General features: G+C 49.5%; 1 protein-coding gene across 1 annotated transcript in view; it reads left to right on the forward strand.

Annotated features, from left to right (window-relative positions):
- LOC146869584 (E3 ubiquitin-protein ligase RNF31-like) overlaps positions 1-18,829 on the forward strand; it is a 275,447-nt gene that overhangs the window by 94,456 nt on the left and 162,162 nt on the right. The window contains exon 4 of the mRNA XM_085654296.1: positions 7,410-7,565. Coding sequence (XP_085510422.1) covers positions 7,410-7,565 — 156 coding nt within the window. The remainder of the gene's footprint in view (positions 1-7,409; positions 7,566-18,829) is intronic.

Raw genomic sequence — 18,829 nt, forward strand, 5'->3', positions numbered from 1 at the left:
TGAGCAACTGGTGATGATGAGTCTGGGAGTAATTGCTGGGGGCGGTCGAGGCCCCAACGATCAGTGTGCCCTCTCCACCACAACTTGTACAGAGAAGGCATATGCTCCAAAGGTGGTCCGTAACATGTGCTTGACATAGTCCTCCATCCTCCCAGAATTGCCGTTTTCCAGCACTCCGTGGATACAAATGTTGCTGTGCCTGGAGCGCTCTTCTAAGTCTTCATTTTTAGTGCAATAACTTTTAACAAGCGATCCGTTTGAGTAAGTTGTGCTTTCCTGGCTGCGGATGTATCCTCCAAGTCAGATATTCTCTGTTCCGCTTTACCTGTTCGGCCGTCATGTTTCTCTAATTTTTGGGACATGAAGTCTATTCGGCTGCACATGGAGTCCATTTGTGTTTCTATTGAGGTGAGGCTGTATTTCATAGTTGTCAAGAGGGATTTGAGGTCTTCATCAAGGAATTTTGAGGCTTCGGAGAGTTGGTCCATGGCTTGCTGATCACTGTATCCTTGAGTTTGGGCCAGCCTCTGGGGTTCAAACGGTAGTTTAGCTTGTTTGGGCTCCATTCTGCACATCTTTATCTGTTTGCTGGTCCCGCATTCATTCTGAGCACTGATTTTGGGAGTTTTCCCTGTGGTTAATCTCGTCTGAGCCGCTACTGCTGGATCTTTGCCTTTATGGAGCCTGGACCCTGAGGCGTCTGCAGTCTATTTGTTTTTGACTGTGAGGGTGTCTCGTATTTATATGACCTCTCCAAGCGTGTCCTATGATCCACAGTGGTTAGGTCCTAATATCGGGCGCCAAGGCGGGTCACTTCATCCCCGTTGACATGCACTGATCAGGGACTAGGGATTTGGGCCCTGTGTATTGCTGCAGCCCACACATCAGAACGCCGCGCCCACACTCGCTGGCCGGCCAGCTCCAAGTCAGTCAGTCCTGCGGCCTGGGTGTTAAGAAATTAGGCCTCCTGACTGCTTGTGGACTCTTTCCACCTCCGAGCCCCACAGCGGGACGCCACTGCCCCCACAGTTCACTTCTCAATGATTTGTGGGGACCATGCCCCGCCAGGTCGTGCATCTGTTGGAGCCCCTGGCCCACTCGCCGGCTGTATCCGTTGCAGCTGACAAAGATGGGCCCCAATCGCCAGGCCTATCTTCCCTGAGGCTTCCGGGCTGCCAGCAGTCGATCTTGCCCAGTCTTCTCCATGGTCGAAGGCTTCCTTGGGGAGGCACACCTCTCCCAGGTCGCACCGAGCGGAGCCTGGGGCTCGCATTGGTCTCGGATCACCTCCTCTGCCACGTAGCAACCAGGCGGTGTTCCAGGTGCCAGTCGTATCTGTTCGCGCCATGGAAGAAGGCCCAGCGCTCGTGGACCACCCGGCCACAGGGCTGCCACCACCGAGGACTAGACCCTACAGTCAACCATAGTCCCCTACTGTGGTCCAGTTCAGCTTTTCGGCACCAGCGTGGATCAAGGGCTTTCAATCTTCCACAAGCCGGGCGGTGTGCGGTCAAAAATAAGTGTCCAGTCCTCACCGCAGGGAGATGCCGCCTTCCCAGCTCACTCCTCACTTGCATGGCAAGGGGGCGGCTGTTCGTTGACCCAGTTCCGCGGAGGATTCTTACAATGGATGCCTCCCTTACGGGTTTGGGTGCCCACGTTCAAGATCTGACTGTCCAGGGTCATTTTGAAGCCAGATTCCAAGGCCTCCACATCAACTACCTGGAACTTCTAGCCGTTCACCTAGTGCTGAAGACGTTCCTACCTCACCTGATAGGCAAGGTTGTTCTTGTCCGGACGGACAATATAAGAGCCATATATTACCTTCTGGAGCAGGGGGGACATACTCTCCACACTCTGTCTCAGCTGTCCGAGAGTATTTGGCTCTCTGTCACAAAATGTATTTGCTAGTGCAGTATCTTCCGGGAATGGACAACGATTTTGCCAACTTCAGCAGAATTCGGCAACAAGTCCAAGAGTAGTATCTCCACCTGCAAGTTCTCCTCCACTACTTTCACAGATGGGAAGGGTGGGAGTTCCTGTTAGCAATAGCAGAAAAGGCCAAATGCCCAAACTTCACCTCCAGGTTCCCACACTCCCAATCCAGCTGCAATGCACTATTGATGAGCTGGTCAGGGATATTTGCCTATGCTTTTCCTCCTCTCTCTTCCGTTTGTGGTGTGAATGCTTCGGCAGATGTCCCTCGCACTCATCCTGGTGGCACCCTCATCGGCCCTCCAGTATTGGTTCACAAGTCTGCTTGAACTCTCTATGGTTCGGCACAAGAGGCTCCCTAACACGCCAGACCTTCTTGCCCAGAACCATGGCACCCAGATCCCTCAACCTTGCGATCTGGCTCCTGAGGTCATAGAATTTGGATACCTTAATTTTCCACATGAATGCATGTGCATTCTCAAGTAAGCACGCAGGCCTACCACCTGTGACTGCTATGTGGAACAGATTTGTCTTCTACTGTCCCTCAAAAGCTATTGACCCTATGAAACCGCAATACAGGACATTGTTACTTACTTTACTTGCAAGTTTCTGGTAAGCTTTTACTTCCATATGATTGCACCAGGCCGCCATGGCTGCCTATCTTAAGAATAGACAGCACATCTCTCTTTTCAGGATACCAACCATTTAAGCTTTCATGGAGGGTGTCAAAAGTCATTCCTTGTATGAAAATCAAAAAGAACTAGCTATTGAGTAGAAGCTCAAGATGTGTGTTTCAAGAATAGGGAAAACAACATTTGTTTTTTATGAAATCCCGACGGAGTTCCGATGCAGGCCAAGAAGGTTGATACACAGGTCTCGTGCTTTGACGAATTTGTGACTAAAAGCCTGACCCCCTCCCGGAATTCATGAGTTGTTTTTCTGATAATACCAGAGTACAAAACCGCTAGAGGAAATTTTCCTCTCGCATATATCGCACCTTAGCGAGTGCGTCACATAGCTGGTCACACATACTCTGTAGATCACCTTTTTAGTTCACTTCTCACATAAGGTCCTGATGAAAGCCATATTTAACTAGAGGCCTGGCTGAAACACGTTGACTCCACTCACATCCGCTGCCTTACTTTTAATACTGCCAAGGGCCTATCATTAAAATAACCCCTGTGGATACTGGGACATTAGGACAGTTTTAAACCTACACTCTCAACACCATCACTGCATACTCACTACACGATACCTGCTCTGCTGTAGCCAGGCATCGTAGCACACCCAAGGCACGCTGGGTGCCTTGGGTGGGGCCTGATGATGAAGCATGCCACCAACTAGGTTGGTGGGTGAGGGCTTTCATAAAAAACAAATATTTTTTTCCCTATTCTTGAAACACACATCTTGAGCTTCTACTCAATAGCTAGGTCTTTTTGATTTTCATACATATACTAGGGTAAGAGAACTAGCCATTTTCTGTTCCTCTCTCTCCCATTGATACCTGTTATTATTATTTTTAAAAGTCATTCCTTCCCAGGTCCCACCGGCACCCTCCTGGAATATCAACATTGTACTCTCACGACTCAAGGGCCCTCTATTTGAGCCCCTCCATTCCTTCCCCCGTCAGTTCCTCTCTTGGAAGATGGCATTTCTGGTTACTATCACATAATTCAGGCATAAATTTGAGCTTCAGACATTGACCCTGGAAGAACCTTTCTTCCAAATTCATAGGGTAAGGGTTGACCTCCGCCCCACCCCCAAATTCCTTTTTAAAGTAGTGTCTCACTTCCACCTTAATCAGTCTATTGACCTTCCTGTTTCCCCCCCCCCCCACAACCTGATTCAGTTGCAGAATGGCCTCTTCATGTTTTGAATGTAAAACGTGCCACCCTGCGCTACATTGATAGAACCAGGTTATTTAGAGAGACACAACAATTTTTTTTGTTGCTTTCTTCCAATCGCACAAAAACATGCCTCTAGCCAAGTCAGGCATTGCCAGATAAATAGTTGAATGCATCCAGACATGCTTTGCTAAAGGTTGGAGGACTCTGCCCACTCCTCCTAGAGCGCATATTACTCCAAAGAAAGGAGCCTCTATGGTAGAGGTCTTCAAACTTTTTGATGCCAAGACCCCCCCTGTCAAATGTTTTAGGTGCAAGGACTCCCTCCTGACAAAAATGTCTAGAACTTGGTACTCCTCAACATTGACAACTATCGACAACCGTAAACACCCCAATTCCAAAGGCAAATCATTTTTACAGTGGGGAAATAATATTAAACAGTGTTTATCAAATGAAAGATCAGTGAGCGTGGGGGCGTGGTCAAAGGTGTGGCTAAAATCAAAAGGCCTCATTTATGAGGAATTGGCCTAGGGCAGCGCCGCACGTCTTCTTGCTGCGCTGCCCTATGCCAATGTGAAAGGGAAGGAATGCACCTTATTTATGAAATATGATGCATTCCTGTCCTTTCCCTCTACGTTGCCGCACAAATTGCTGCCTAGGTGCCCCGAGAGGGGTTTTCCTCTTTCTATGTGAGCTACAGAATGCAGCACACATGGAAAGAGGAGAAAATACAAGGAGACATGAAAACATTCCTCCTCATTACGCCTGCTGTGTGTGGGGAGGCATAAGGTTTTGGCGCTGCCCCAGGTTTACATGGTTTGGTAAATCAGGGGCAGTGTAACATCCATGGGTGTTGTGTGGGAACACCCACCGCAATGCCCATGGAACTCCTACTTGACAGACTGAGGCAAGGCAGCGACCTGCGCTGCTTTGTCTTACTCCATATGTATGAGGGCACTCATAGCCGCGCAGAGTGACTTTGCGTCGCCTCATAGATACGATTGCGACGCTTGTGCGTCGCAATCGTATCTGAATCGTAAATGAAGCTCTGGTGGCTCAAGCCTCTCGTAAATCAGCCACAAAATATTTTGCTTGTTTTTTTAGGTTTTTCACCATCAGGTAGCTACATATTAAATAATGGGTATCTTAAATGAAAAATACAAAAAAGTAGGAAATGCACTGTAGTACATTAGGAAACCTCTATTAGTTAATGCACTGCAGAGGTCTGTGTCTGTAACAAGAGAGCCACAGAATTTTGGGGCAGATTTACAAGCCCTGTGCACATCCTTGCGCCGCCATTGCGTCACTTTTTTTGACGCAACGGCGGCGCAAACAATTCAGCCAATTTACAACATGACGCATCTAGGGAGATGCGTCACTTTGTAAAGCCCTGCGTCACATTATACCTGCACCAGGTATAATGTATGCAGGCTAGGCATTTCCGCGCAAAAAGCCATGTAGAATTAACGCAGTAAAATTTACAACATTTCACTAAGTCACTCTACGCCTTCACTGCTTCAAAATCCCTACGCCTGCTCAGACCAGGCGTAAGTATGACGCAGGGCTTTTTGTGAGAGACTCACCTATCTGTTGTGGCACATTGCTGGAGTTGCATCACTTTCATGAGCATTTCCAGCGATGCGTCACTTTTGTGCCAACCGATGCATCAGTATTTCTGACGCATCTGTTAATCCTTGTGCCATGGAGAACTGTATTGTAAATACAGCGCATCCATGTTGGCGCAAAGACATTTGGCACTGGCGCAAGGAAACTGACGCATCTATGCAGATCTGTCAGTTCCTTGTAAATCTGCCCCTAAATTTGGTTGGTGCAGCGGGGAATACTGACTTGTGGATTTTTAGTGCTACGAGGTCACAGCCTGTGACAGAAAGCACTATGAGAGTGCAAGTCATTATTTTATTCTTGTATTACACACATTATAAGGTAGTCTGCTACAAACTGTGCAAATAGTTTTAGGATATAATGGAGTTTCAAAAGTGTGTATTTTAGTAATACCAGAACATAAGTAATGCATTTTTTTTGCATAACTGTCCCCTTAACACCTCCTCAGAGGTACTAAGCAATTAAAAGCATGCACTTCACAGACCAGTAGCTAAGTATTCTTACTACAACAAAAAATAAAAATCTTTGCCAACAAAAAGCAATTAAAGCCAGAACCGCTCCCAAGCACCATTTACATTTGCAGATTACTTCAAAACTCACATTTACATTTCATTCAGGTAAGCAGGCACCCTGGCCCCAAGCATTGTTTCAGGCCCAGCCCAGCCTCTTCATTTCACAGCACAGAAGACAATTAACTTAAGCTGCATCATTTTAACGACTGCGTCCGTTTTTCAAAAGGAAGAGCACATGTTTTAAATTCCAGGCAGAAGTGAGGCCTGGAAATGTGCAACCCCCTTCCCAGGACTCCACGGCCCCCGTGGGGGTCGCGCCCCACAGATTGAAGACCACTGCTCTATGGCCTTCCTGGGGAACATCCCTATAACTGATGTATGCATAGCAGCTACCTGGTCCACACCACACACTTTTACTAAACACTACTCTGTGCATGTACTAGCCTACCAACAAACTAATATTGGTTAGGCTGTGCTCCGTACACTCTTTCATTCTCCTGAAACTTACACTGGCTAGCCTCTCCCTTTTTGGGAGGACTGCTCTACAGCCTATGCCCACATTTGTATCTACAGCCACACATGCCTCGAATGGAAAATCTTACCCTGTAAGCATCTGTTCGTGGCATGCAGTGCTGTAGATTCACATGCGCCCACCCTCCTCCACGGTCCCTGGTGGCTGTTGCAGTATCTTTCACTTCCTCTTTTTCCTCTTATGCATGCACATCTCTCTCTCTCTCTTTCTCCATCTCTCTCTGTGTATATATATCTCAATCTATCGCTTCGCTTCAGATTCTATACTCACTCGCAGCGCTGTGCGGGAGAACAATCTAACAATGGAGACGATGACCATGCGCATTATCATCAAGAGAAGTCACAGTACCTTGTGATTTGAAAAACGTCTTTGAAGAAAAACAACTTGTATGCATCTGGGCACAACATTAGATGTCTGATAAATAATAGGCAATGAAAATTCAATTCCAGTGTATTTTTACCTTGAGGTCCTTTCCAAAACATGTCTGCTAGAATCCCTTATCTGACTTGGTGGTATTCTGTTGGTGCATGTTCCTGCAGCCAGGGCTTAAGATCCTGCGCTCCGACTTGGTGGTTTTCTATTAGTGCATGTTTTTGCAGGGATGGTGTGAGAGATCCTGCAGCTCTGACTTGGTATTCTAATCGTACATCTCCCTTCAGGTGTGGCGTAAGATCATGCAACACTGACTTGGTGGTATTCGAATAGCGCATCTTCTGCAGGCAGGGCGTGAGGTCTTGTGTCTCTGACGTGGTGGTAATCTAATAGTGAATGTTTCTGCAAGTATGGCGTGAGATCCTGCAGCTCTGACTTGGTGGTATTCTAATAATACTTGTTCCTGCAGAGAGTGCATGAGACTTTGCTGCTCTGATTTAGTGGTATTTGAATAGTGCATTTTCCTGTAGGGAGAGCGTGAGATCATGCGTCTCTGGCTTTGTGGTATTCTAATAGTGCATGTTCCTACAGGGAGGGCGTGATATCCTGCGGCTCTACGGCTACACGGAGGAGCAGACGGACGGCATGAGCTTCTGCGATGAGGTGAAAGAGCCAGACACATATAAAGTGGCCTCAGTGACGCTGGAAGCGACACTTCTGCGGTTGGAGCTCAACCTCCTTATTGCGGTAAGAAGGTGCAGGACCAACAGAGGCAACACTGCTAGCAGCAGTATTCTAGGAAATGCATGGAGAGCTGTGGGGATATGTTCAGAGCATGGGGAGTCAGGGGAGGAGGGGGGGTAGCATGGGTGAACACCGGGTTCAGCTATCGCATGGGTAGGGACACATTCCTTAGGGGTTACAGACCTGAGTTTGAAAAAGCACTTAGAGACTGCCTAGAACACTTAACTTGAAGGAAATAGCATATCATGTTCCTCTCTGTGCTTGCCTGCCTGATCTGTGGGTGATACCTGCACCCATTCTTCCTGCAGTTCATAGCAGTACCGTGGCCAGCTGACTAGTGCAGCTTCCCCCCCCCCCCCGCCCTCCCTTATTCCAGGAAGTGCTTGTGGCTGCTGCTTCTGAAGCCCCTGCGATCTATCTGTTCAAGGCGTTACAGAAAACAGTTCTGCTCCCAACTGGCCAGTTTACGATATCTTGAGTTTTTAAAGACATTTTGAAAACTTCAGTCTTTGTCTTTTTGGAGTGTAGTCAGTCATATGTCTGGGAGCCTGACATGTCACTGCCTTTGCCTGAGCCGATTATGCTCTTCAGGCATTTGATCTTTTGGACATTCTGTAACTGTAGTCGGAGAGAAAATTGAATATGGCAAAAAGGGCAAACTAAGGAAGTCATATATTTCTTATAATGTGAAGTAAATGTCATGTGATTTATTGCAAGTCACTAGTTAGAGTAAAGGAATTAACTGTTTTGACAACACCATGGGTTGGTAAACTGAGCTGTGACATGGGGAATTTAGCAACTCCATGAGATTATAATGTGTTATTAGGACTTATTGTTTACTCACACATAGGGAAACCAGAGCTTTAAGCAAGACTGCTGTGATGCTGTGGCGAAACTTAAGCCCCCGCAGGCACTGTGGTGGTGGGGGGCAATCTCCAGGGGCCCCTCATTAAAGTGGTAGGTGGTGGACTGGAGAGAGGGCCCTCCTCCATGTACTTTGCAGGGGGGCCCCTCAAGTTTTGTTACCCCACTGCTTTGATCCCTTGTCAAGAATTTGTGTTCTGTTCAGATCCATGTAATCATGTGTACAAACTTTTCCTTTGACCGTTTACTAGTGAAGGGAAAAGGTCGCGTTAGAAAAAACAATACATTACATTTACTTTGCCTGTCTTCATCTGTCCTCTCCTCTCCCTGATCACCATTCGATTCTTGGAGGTAAGAGAAAACAGTATGAGTAGTCCCTCCAGCCCCTCCCTAGCAGGGCGGAGGGGCCACTTTGGGTCCCTTGGTGTTAACAGTGTCTGATCCATTGATTACTATGTAGATCTGCAGGAGAGTGTGGACATCTTTCGGCAGACGACGGTCGATGTTTCCTTCTTCTCTACTACCAGGCCGTTTCCGTAAAACATAAGAACATCTTTAAAACAGCACTGGAGTCTTTAGCAGTCCTGGATATCTCAGTGCATGTGTCCCTGGGAACAAACCATACATTGACGAGTCTTTGATGATGCATGTTGTGGGTGTCTAGGCTCCAAACTCTGTGATTAGGGCCCTCGGCAGGTCATTCCCAGAAGAGATGGTAGGTCATCTAGTCTCACTTGCAGACCTCTTTGAATGGCCATCCAGATGATGCCTTTGGTCTGGTTGGTCAGGCTTTTGGAGATGACGTTCTTCCGCACATGGTCTGCTGTTGCAGAAAGGAAGGCGCCTCTCTATTAGCTGGTGTTTCTTGCACAGATCAGTTATTCAACAGTCTTTGAAGTCCACTGATTTGGGACGACAGCCTTCAGGCCAAGCTCCTTGACGAATTTCTCCACTTCTCTGTAGAACCACTGAGAATCTTGGTTGTAGGGGACGGTGCTTACCTCCTCTGCGAGATGTCGTCCATATAAAGGTAGCCTTTCACTTCGCCCTTCTTGGTGCTACCTGGTACTGTCACACTTCTGATGTTCCTGTTCTGTCTGATGCGTTGACCTAGGAGCTCTAAAACACAAATGAACAGAAGAGGACAGCCCTGCTCAACACAGGATAGGACAGGGACTAGACGGTTTTCCATCCGTTAACCAATGCTGTGCTAGAGATATTGTGGTCACCGCGTCGCAGAAGAAGTCACCCAGTCTCGGTGCCTTGAGTTTCTGGCCCATGAACTCACTGAAGACTCGGTCAAATGCCTTTTCCTGGTCTGGCCAAGGCCGCTTGAACCTTTCAGCACTTGACGTACTCGACCGTATTCCAAACTAGGCCAAGAGTGTCTGCCATCGCTTGACCTCGTATCCCGCATGACTGGTCAGGGTGGACTATCTTTGCTATTACCTTCTCCAAATAGTTGGCCCTTACCTTTGCTAGGATTTTGTGGTCCACATTGATGAGCGAGATTGACCCATAGTTCTTGAGGTCTTCTCTCGATCCTTTCTGCTTATACAAAAGTGTTATTATGCCTTCAAACAGGGATTGCAGCATATCAAGCCATTGATTGGTCCTGATACAGTGTTGAAAGATTTATCATTTACCTCGCCACTACGAAGTCTGCCTACATTGGAATGGTTTTCGAAATCTGGTTTTATAAGACACTCTTTTGGGGGTGAGGTATGGATGAAACACCATTCCATTTCTGTCTGAAGTGTAATTCAAAATTTTGTGCGTGGGCCAGCCAGCGCTTAATTTGTAAAAACGTAAGTGGCAGGGTCCTTCTCCGGAGGCCTCTGCTGCTTGCACTGCAGGTTGCTCCTTGCCAGCCCCGCCAATTACAGAACCAACACAAGGAATAACCATCACATGCCTACAAGTGTGACAATTCAAACTATTCCAGGCCACCCAAAGCTATAGAAATGGCTTCAGCAGCAGGTATCAGTCAATTTTTTTGAATAGTTAATTATAACACAACTGCTGTTGTGCTCATTTCATTTTTTGTAACGGTTCTTTTTATTGAAAATAAGGTATTACATTTGAAAAAGGTATTAATTACAAGAAATGGCAACAGTTATAATAAAGGGAGATACATAGCAAAATAATGGCAACATGACTATAATCACAATTGTAGCATGTTAAGATCTCTTGGGACGCTTTCTTCTCTCGTCTTATTCCTCCCCTGTGGGTGTTCCACTTGTCCCAGACCGGAGACCACTTGGTCGGGCACCCCCTAGCTTCATATACAGTCTTTTCAGGGACCATACACCAGTCCATATCATTACTCCAGTCCGCAAGGTTTGGCGGGATGTGGGCCTTCCACAATCTTGCAATATTCCGCTTTTCCACCATCAAGCCCAAAGTTACTCAAGTACGCTCTTTGGAATTCAGGTCAGTTGGGCCCCAGGCATTTAGGATAGCCAGCTTTATATTACAGTCTATCTTCTGTCCCAGGACCCCCTCCATGAGTCTCACACATGCCGCCCAATACCTTTGAATAGTCGTGCATTCCCAGAGTGTATGGATAAAGGGACCTTCTTGCCCACATTGCCTGGAGCAACCACCATCTGTACTCTACCCCATACAAACCAGTAGTGGAGCAGACAGGTAGGATCTATGCAGGAGCTTTAGCTGTATTAGGCGGAGCTTCAAGGAAATGGCCACCTCACGAGGAGAGGCCACTGCTGCCAGCCACTCCTCATCATCCAAACCTGCAACATCGTGATCCCATTTTGCCCTTAGCTGGACTAGGCAGTCGGGCATTTATTGATCAGCTTCTTGTAGATTATCGATATGGCCTTCTCCGGCAAGTTACCATCTAGCACCCTATCCTCGATCGGGAAGGACTCCGGGAGTGATTCTCCTCTGGGGAGCACGGCGAGCAGAGCATGCCTAATTTGCAAATACCGAAAATATTTGGAACGCGCCAGTTCAAATTCCTACTGCAGCTGCGTAAAGGGAATAACAGCAACTGACTTCCACATGTCCCCCACCTTGGATAGACCAATAAGATCCCAGCGATCGAAGCCCTTCGAGAGGATCAGCCTACCAAGTTGCTCGCTGTTCCAGAGTTTTGTGGCCTGTGTAATCGTGCCCGCCCACCCCAAGCTCTTCGTAGCTGCTTTCCACACCTGCACCACATGTCCGGTGGGGCGGGTCAAGGCTGGCTTCAACGTGCGCATGTACAGTGCCCCATCAAAGCTCCCACCCGGCAAGGGCCACCTATTGATCTGGAAGGCGGGGTCGCCCGGAGGTCTATATGTGCACTAGTTGATCGCTGCAAGGTGTGATGCCCAATTGTATTTCCTAATGTTTGGTAATTCAATTCCCCCATCGAACCACCCCAGCGTGAGCTTGTGTGTGGCAATCGGGGGGGGGGAAGGGTCTACCCTCCCAGAGCAGGTCCCGTAGAAGACAGTCTATTTCCTTAAAGTACGAGGAGTCAACACAGTGAGGAGTGTTTTGCAAAACGTATATAAATTGCGGAAGGGATATCATCTTAAATAGGGCCGTGCACCCTAAGAGAGACAGAGGGAGTGATTTCCAATGTCAGACATCAGACTTAAGGCGCTGCAGGGGCGGTAGAATATTACTCTCATAGAACCGGGATGGGTCCCTAGAGACCCAGATCCCCAGGTACTTGAAGCCATCTGTGGCTTCCACTAGTTGAAATCCCCGGGGGAACTGGGGCATCGCCCCACTGAGCATATAGCGCTCAGACTTAGTCCAGTTCATTTTATTACCAGTAAATCTTCCGAACACCCAAAAGATATTCAGTACTCTATTTAGGGATGCAGCCGGCGATGCAAGATATCATCCACGTATAACGATATACGGTTCTCCCAACCAGAGGTCCACTTGAGGGCCCTGATATTAGGGTCTCTACGGACCTACATCGCCAATGGCTCGAGGGTCAGGGCAAAGAGAAGCGGGGACAAGGGGCAACCCTGCCTAGTACACTTTACAAGTACAAACGTGGAAGATTTCCTGTTATTGACCACTATTTGGGCTAGTGGTTTCTGGTAGGGGAACCTAACCCATCTGATGTGTTCAGGGCCAAGACCTAGTTTATGGAGCACCTCGAACATGTAGGGCCACTCGATGGTGTCAAATGCTGCAGCCGCGTCGAGACACCACTACTACATTTTCCCGTATGGTAGCAGCTCGGCACAACAGGCTTTCCCCCCACGTAAGTCATGGATAGCTTTCTCAACCTCCGTCTCAGTGATGTCTAAGTCAAGGCGCTAGTCCTCGGTAAGCGATTGTAACAAGATGACTGCAGAATGGAGGATGCCTCGTCCTCCGTATGCGGGGTTTGGGGTGTGTAAATGGCCTGGTAGTACTGGCCAAAGACATCGGCTATGTCCTGTGGGGCGTTGAGGTGGGGACCGCTGTCCGTCTCTATTTCAACCACCACACTGTGGGCCTAATCGCTACGGTCTAGCCAAGCCAGCAGTTTACCAGCTTTGTGACCTACTTCGTAAATCCTACTGAGTGTAGCTCTGTAATGTAATTTGGCGGGATCAGTAGCTAAGTCAGTGTATTCCTTAGTTTTGATTTGCAGTTCCTGTCGCGTCTCCTCCGAATGCTGCACTCTAAGTGTACCTTCAAGCCGTACAATGTCCCCCTCCAAGTGGGTCATGTCCGCATGCCTCTCCTTCCACAGTCTCGCGATTTGAGCCAGAGCCACCCTGAATAACTGTCTTGTAGGCCTCCCACAGCGTCACTGGTAATTCAACCGACCCCTCGTTGTCCTGAAATAGAGGACAGTCGCCCAAGATCCTATCACTGATCTGAGGAATCTTGAGATACCAGGGGTTAATCAGGGCCGTACGGCCTGTGATGAGCTCCCCCACCTCCAGGCGACACAGGATCGGAGAATGATCAGAAATGCCCCTGGCTAAGTGCTGTATTTCTTTGAGACTATCGATCTGGTGTGCTAGCGTCAAGGCATAGTCAATACGGGACATATTGCGATGTGCTCCAGAATAGTATGTATACTGCTTCTCAACTGGGTGCAATTTCCTCCAAACATCTACCAGGCCCAATGCTCCCAGGAAGCTGTGAATCTGCACACGGGAAGGGGGCAGGACTCTCTGGGGCCAACGATCAAGGGAGTCAGAGGCAATGGAGTTAAAGTCGCCTCCGATTAATACTCTACCTTCCGGTAACCCCAAGAGGAGATCTGCGAAGGCCTGGGCATGTAGGCCAGGTGGCACATAAACCGAGAGGAGGTTTAATTTACTTCCCTCCCAGGTCCCGGAAGTAGCTACGAACCTACCTAGGCCATCTGCGGACAATGTCAATTGACATAGGGAACGATTTCCGTACCATTATACCCTTTCCCCGGGAGCCAGACCCAAAAGCCGACTGCGCCACCAATTTAAATCCCCATTTTGACATGGCCCTACAGGCATTCCCAAGCAGGTGCAATTCCTGTAACAGGATCCCGTCGGGGGAGTGTTGCTTTAAGAATTGGAGCACTATGCCCCGTTTGATCTTATCCCCCAGCCCATTCACGTTCCATGTTTTAAGAAAAACAAGGGTACCCCAATACGTGAACCTGGGGTGAAATATGTGGTAAAAAAACAATGGTTCGGGTGTGGCCAAAAGGTCCAATAATAAAGTGACCCTAAGGAGAGCACTTATGGTTAGAGAGTTGAAGATTAATTATTTTAAAGGAGCACAAACATTAATAATGTACATAAGGACATAAGTCAGTTCATGTGAAACCTTTATTTCCACAACAATAGAATTCAGGTGCTTGCACAATAAGTGAAAGAAGCGTGACATGCAGAGTGATGATGAAGTTTAAAATAAAGGCATCGCATTGACAACAATAGTGTAAAACTCCTAAAGCAACTTTATAGATGTCACGCCCCACAAACTGGACGAGGCAGAGGTGCTGGGTATATAAGTTTTTATTGGTGGTTTACAATGAACAATCGTGGACTTTGTTCGCGCTTGAGGCTGGCTCTTCGTCGTAGTTCCTATGTCTGGAGCTCCGTAGGGTCCGCACGGTTGTCGGTCTCTGCTAGGGTGCTGCCTCCGTAAGTTGTCCCGCCAGGCGTCCCCCTCGGTAAAAAAAGAAGAGCCGGTCAGGGTTCCTCCTTTCCCTTATTACTCCTACGCGCGCAGGCTTTTCACTATTTCTTATTTTCCCAGACTCCCAGCGGAGCCTAAGCTGCCTTTCGGGGTGAATCCCTCCCTCTCCCGTCCCCGGGCCCTTTCTTCCGGGGGAAATCCCGTTGGAGGTAAATGAGGACGGTCCCTGGCCTTGGCTGCGCCCGCTTTTGAAACAAAACGTAAGAGAGAGGTGCAGTACTCTATTCCCCTGTCGTTCCGGTGTTCTGCCCACTCCCCTTTATAAACCAGAGAAGCCGGATTGCGCTTGCCACCACCCTATCAGCGAGCGCCCGGTCTTTCCCACCACTTGCCTGAAACCGGGACCCGATGACAAGGTCCCGGCCGTCTCGTCCGTGGCGCCTTCCTCAGGGTCCGTCCCGGTTTTTGTCTGGGCCCTCTCGTCGTCGCCTCGAGCCTTTGTCCGACCGGCCTCCTTCGTCTCTCCCGACCCTTTCTCGACTTCCTCCTCTCGGTCTCTGTGGAACTCCTCGTTTTCTTGGCATACCACGCCGGCTGTTCCTTCTTCCGGGTTTACGTGCTCCCTAGGACTCCGCCCCCTGGCCGTCGCTAGAGTCCACACCAGTCGCGTTGGCTCAGTACCCCCGGGGCACTCCTGACGGTATTCGCTGCTCGTTCCGTCACAATAGAATAGGAAGAGTTTTGTTGTAAAGGGTCAACGGCGTTTCGATCTCAACTGTTCGAGATCATCATCAGGACATATAACGGGTGAGCAAGCTGAATTGATGCAATTATTCGTAGCGCAAGGAAGAGCAATTGAGGGCTTCCGAAAACAACTGAGGGTAGACGAGTTCACCCAGATTAATTCGCTGAAAGTACGAGCGTGAGAATATCACGTGTGTGTAAACTTGAAAGGCAGGGTCAGCTGTATGAATTGCGCTTAATGATTTGCTGCCAATAAGTTTAGTTAAAGTCACTCCCAGTTCATAATTGGAAAGTTTTGGGAGAGGAGCTCAGCGCGTCATGCTGCTTGGGCTGTTCACGACCCGTTCCTTGCCAGGCTATTGAGTGCGGTGATTTTTCGCCCTACCAAGCCCCAGCCATCCAACCAGTCCCACGCCGCCTCAGGGGTAGCGAAGAACCAGGCCTTCCCCTCCGACTCAACCCTCAACTTAGCCGGGAACAGCATGGCGTATTTAATATTTTTCTCCCGGAGCGCACGTTTGACATCCAAGAAGCTGCTCCGCTGTTGTTGCACCTTGAGGGTGAAGTCGGGAAAGAAAGTTACCGTGCTGTTCTGGAATTCAAGTGGGGGCGCAACCCGAGCTGTCTGCAGGATAATGTCTCTGTCCCTATAGTTGAAAATCCTGGCAACTATTGGCTGCGGGGGTGGGCTCCGGGCGTCGGTCTGCCCCCTGGTACTGGGTGTGCCATCTCGACGGAGAATACATTGGACAACTTCGTCAGTTTCAAGTAAGTAGTGACAAGCTCCTCAAGAAATAAGTCCACTGCCGGCTCCTCTGCTTTTTCCGGCACCCCCAGTATTCGAACGTTGTTGCGCCTAGAGCGCCCTTTGTATTCATCCAGCTGCATCTCCAGTTTAGTAGTTGTAGTTTGAAGGTCGTCCACCCGTCGCTGCGGGTCAGAAGTGTCGGTGACCAACGAGCTTGCTTTCGTTTACACAACTTTCAATCTAGTGTTCATGGAGCGCATGTCCGCTCTGATGAGGTACACCTCTGAGGATACGTAATCAATCCTGGATTCCAGCGACGTACAGACCGTGGTGATAGCTGTGAGGATGTCTAGCAGCATCTGTTCTTTTGCCCCCTCCTCCGATGATTGACTCTCCGACTGAGCATTGCCACCTTTTTGGACTCTGCCGGGGCCCTTGTCCCAGGCAAACTTCTCCAGCTTAGCCTGCACTGTGGCCTTGGAGTTGCGAACCACAGCTATAACCAGACTGCACCAGGTGGGGAGCGAGCAGGGAGGCAAGGGGCAAGCAGGTGGGTAGCAAGTATTGTGTTGCGCAGCACAGCTCGATGGGGCCCTTCCTCAGGGCTGTATTTAGTACAAGCAGACCAAACGTTGCTGTGTCAGAAGGCCCGTGCACCGGAGAACATGGGGCAGACCGACCGCAAAACTCTGGATTGCGATCAGGCAACTGGCCCCCAAGTAGCCACCGACCGCGGCGATAATGTCACGCTCACCCCTCCTTACTGCAATGTGATGAATCTAGGAGCTGACCCACTCCCTTTGCCCCGGCTGGACAGCTTGGTCCGGTGGGGACTATGCCGACGGTATCAAGGGGAGGATGACCAGGGTCAAGGAATGCTGGAGTTCAAGATGCCCCTCTGCGCTCAAGCCCCAAGTCCAATACAACAAGTATGGAACACAAACAGCCTCCATACTCAGCGCCCAGGTAAATAACAGTCCACCAGACTGAGGAAGGATGCGCTGGGCGCCTCTATCTCCACGCACGGGGAGGCCACAACTTAATGCAGCTGGTAGGTGATAAAAATGAGGGCCACAATACTTGACTCAGTACTGGCGAGTGCTGGAGAAGCGGACATCAATGCGACAGGGCAGCGGCGGCCCAAAGCCAGGAAAACCAAGGGATCACACCACCCCCACTGCACAGGCAGCTCCAAGACAGGCAAAGAGTAATCCAGCCATTGGGCTAGACACAGGAGAAAGGCTGCACGCAGCTGAGCCCATCCGCGAGCCCCAAGGTCACTTTTTTCCCACTGTGCCTCCAATGTGGCCGAGACCTGGGCGCTCTTGTTCCTGGTGCACACAGGGGGTCCCAAACACAGTCAACTATGGCACCAACGGCACCAGGGGGTCTGGACAGTCCCAGCGCTGGAGAAAGCTGCGGTACGCCCTTCTGTAGGGCGCAGGCTACGGCAAGACCTCCTCACCTGGGTGCCGGGGGCCCGAGCGGCCACCGGTCCTTGCACTGTGCGTGCCCCATCTGGGCAGGCAAGAAACAACGCCCGCGGCTTTTAGGAGCTGTCGATCGTCCCGTCCCCCCGGCACAGCGGATGGGTGCAGACACGGCGACCTTCTCAGGGGTCGACAATACGGGGCTGAGTGGATGCTGGCGATCAGGGCCTGCGCGCCCCTCCCTCCACGCCAAACCCGCTTCAGCAAGCGAAGTACGTCAGCGAGTCAGTCACCGGCACAACTAGTTGGAATCGGCAGTTTCACGGCTTGATCGACTCACAATGCATTCCGGAGTTCGATTCTTTGAGGTTTGACACTATTCACTGTGGATTGATGGACGGATGCATGCCGGAACGGGCGTGCTTTTTCGGAGCTGCTTCAGAAAGCGGCCATGCTGCTCGGCGGTTGGCCACGAACCTCCCCCCCACCCCACCACCTGTTGTGCTCATTTTAAATTACAGACTGTGCCCACATGTGGCGGACTCTTGTAAGTGCCGGTGTTGATAATCAAGTGCTGGTGCCAAGCACTGGAAATCACAGGCTCAAAGTAAGCACTGAGGGCAGCATCTGGTCTGCAACCTATGCCTCCCTCAAGACCATAAGGAATTGAAATGTTTGGCCTTTAAGGCTTTCAAAACAAAGAAGACAATTCGCTGTCAGGGGGAGTGTGTCTCTGGACACGTTTCAGAATGCAGCACCAAGACCACACCCAAAGCGCCTATTTTTTTTGGCTCCGAGTTTACCAAAGGAGCCTGCTATGAAGACAAAGGCCCATCTTAGTCTCTGATGTTGAGGAAGGGACACCTTCTGCGCTGCCAGAAAAACGTTAATACAGAACAAAGATTACACTTGCTTACCATACCTCAACCACCATCCAAGGTTTGACCTTCAGGGGTATGACTTCAAACAGTCTCAGCTAGAGCCGCTGAGGTAACTATTACCACAGATGCCTCACTTATGGGCAGGTCAGCAAATAGCTACCATGTTGACTGTTCAGGGTACCAGAATGGGCGAACAAAGGAAGACTCATCATGTTTCTAGAACCTACAGAAATGCAAATGGCGCTCGGAGCATTTACATGTTCGCTCGAGTTGGAGGAGAATGGCTCCTCTGAGTTGGGTGATGATTGGAGGGACTGCGCCTCTGACTGGGGCCGGCTTCTTCCTCTTCTTTGATGTTGTGCTCCCCTAATATGTTGAGGGTGTCGTCCGATTCCTGCTTCTTCCGATGTGTCTACCTCTACTTGTGTTAGCACTGAAGGGTCTTCTTCTCCCGGAAGCTGAGGCAGGCCTTGCACGTGGTGCTTTCTTGTTCTTGTCTGACATGACTAATGT

Source organism: Triturus cristatus, chromosome 1_1, assembly GCF_964204655.1.
Source record: "Triturus cristatus chromosome 1_1, aTriCri1.1, whole genome shotgun sequence".
In the NCBI taxonomy this organism is placed as follows: domain Eukaryota; kingdom Metazoa; phylum Chordata; class Amphibia; order Caudata; family Salamandridae; genus Triturus; species Triturus cristatus.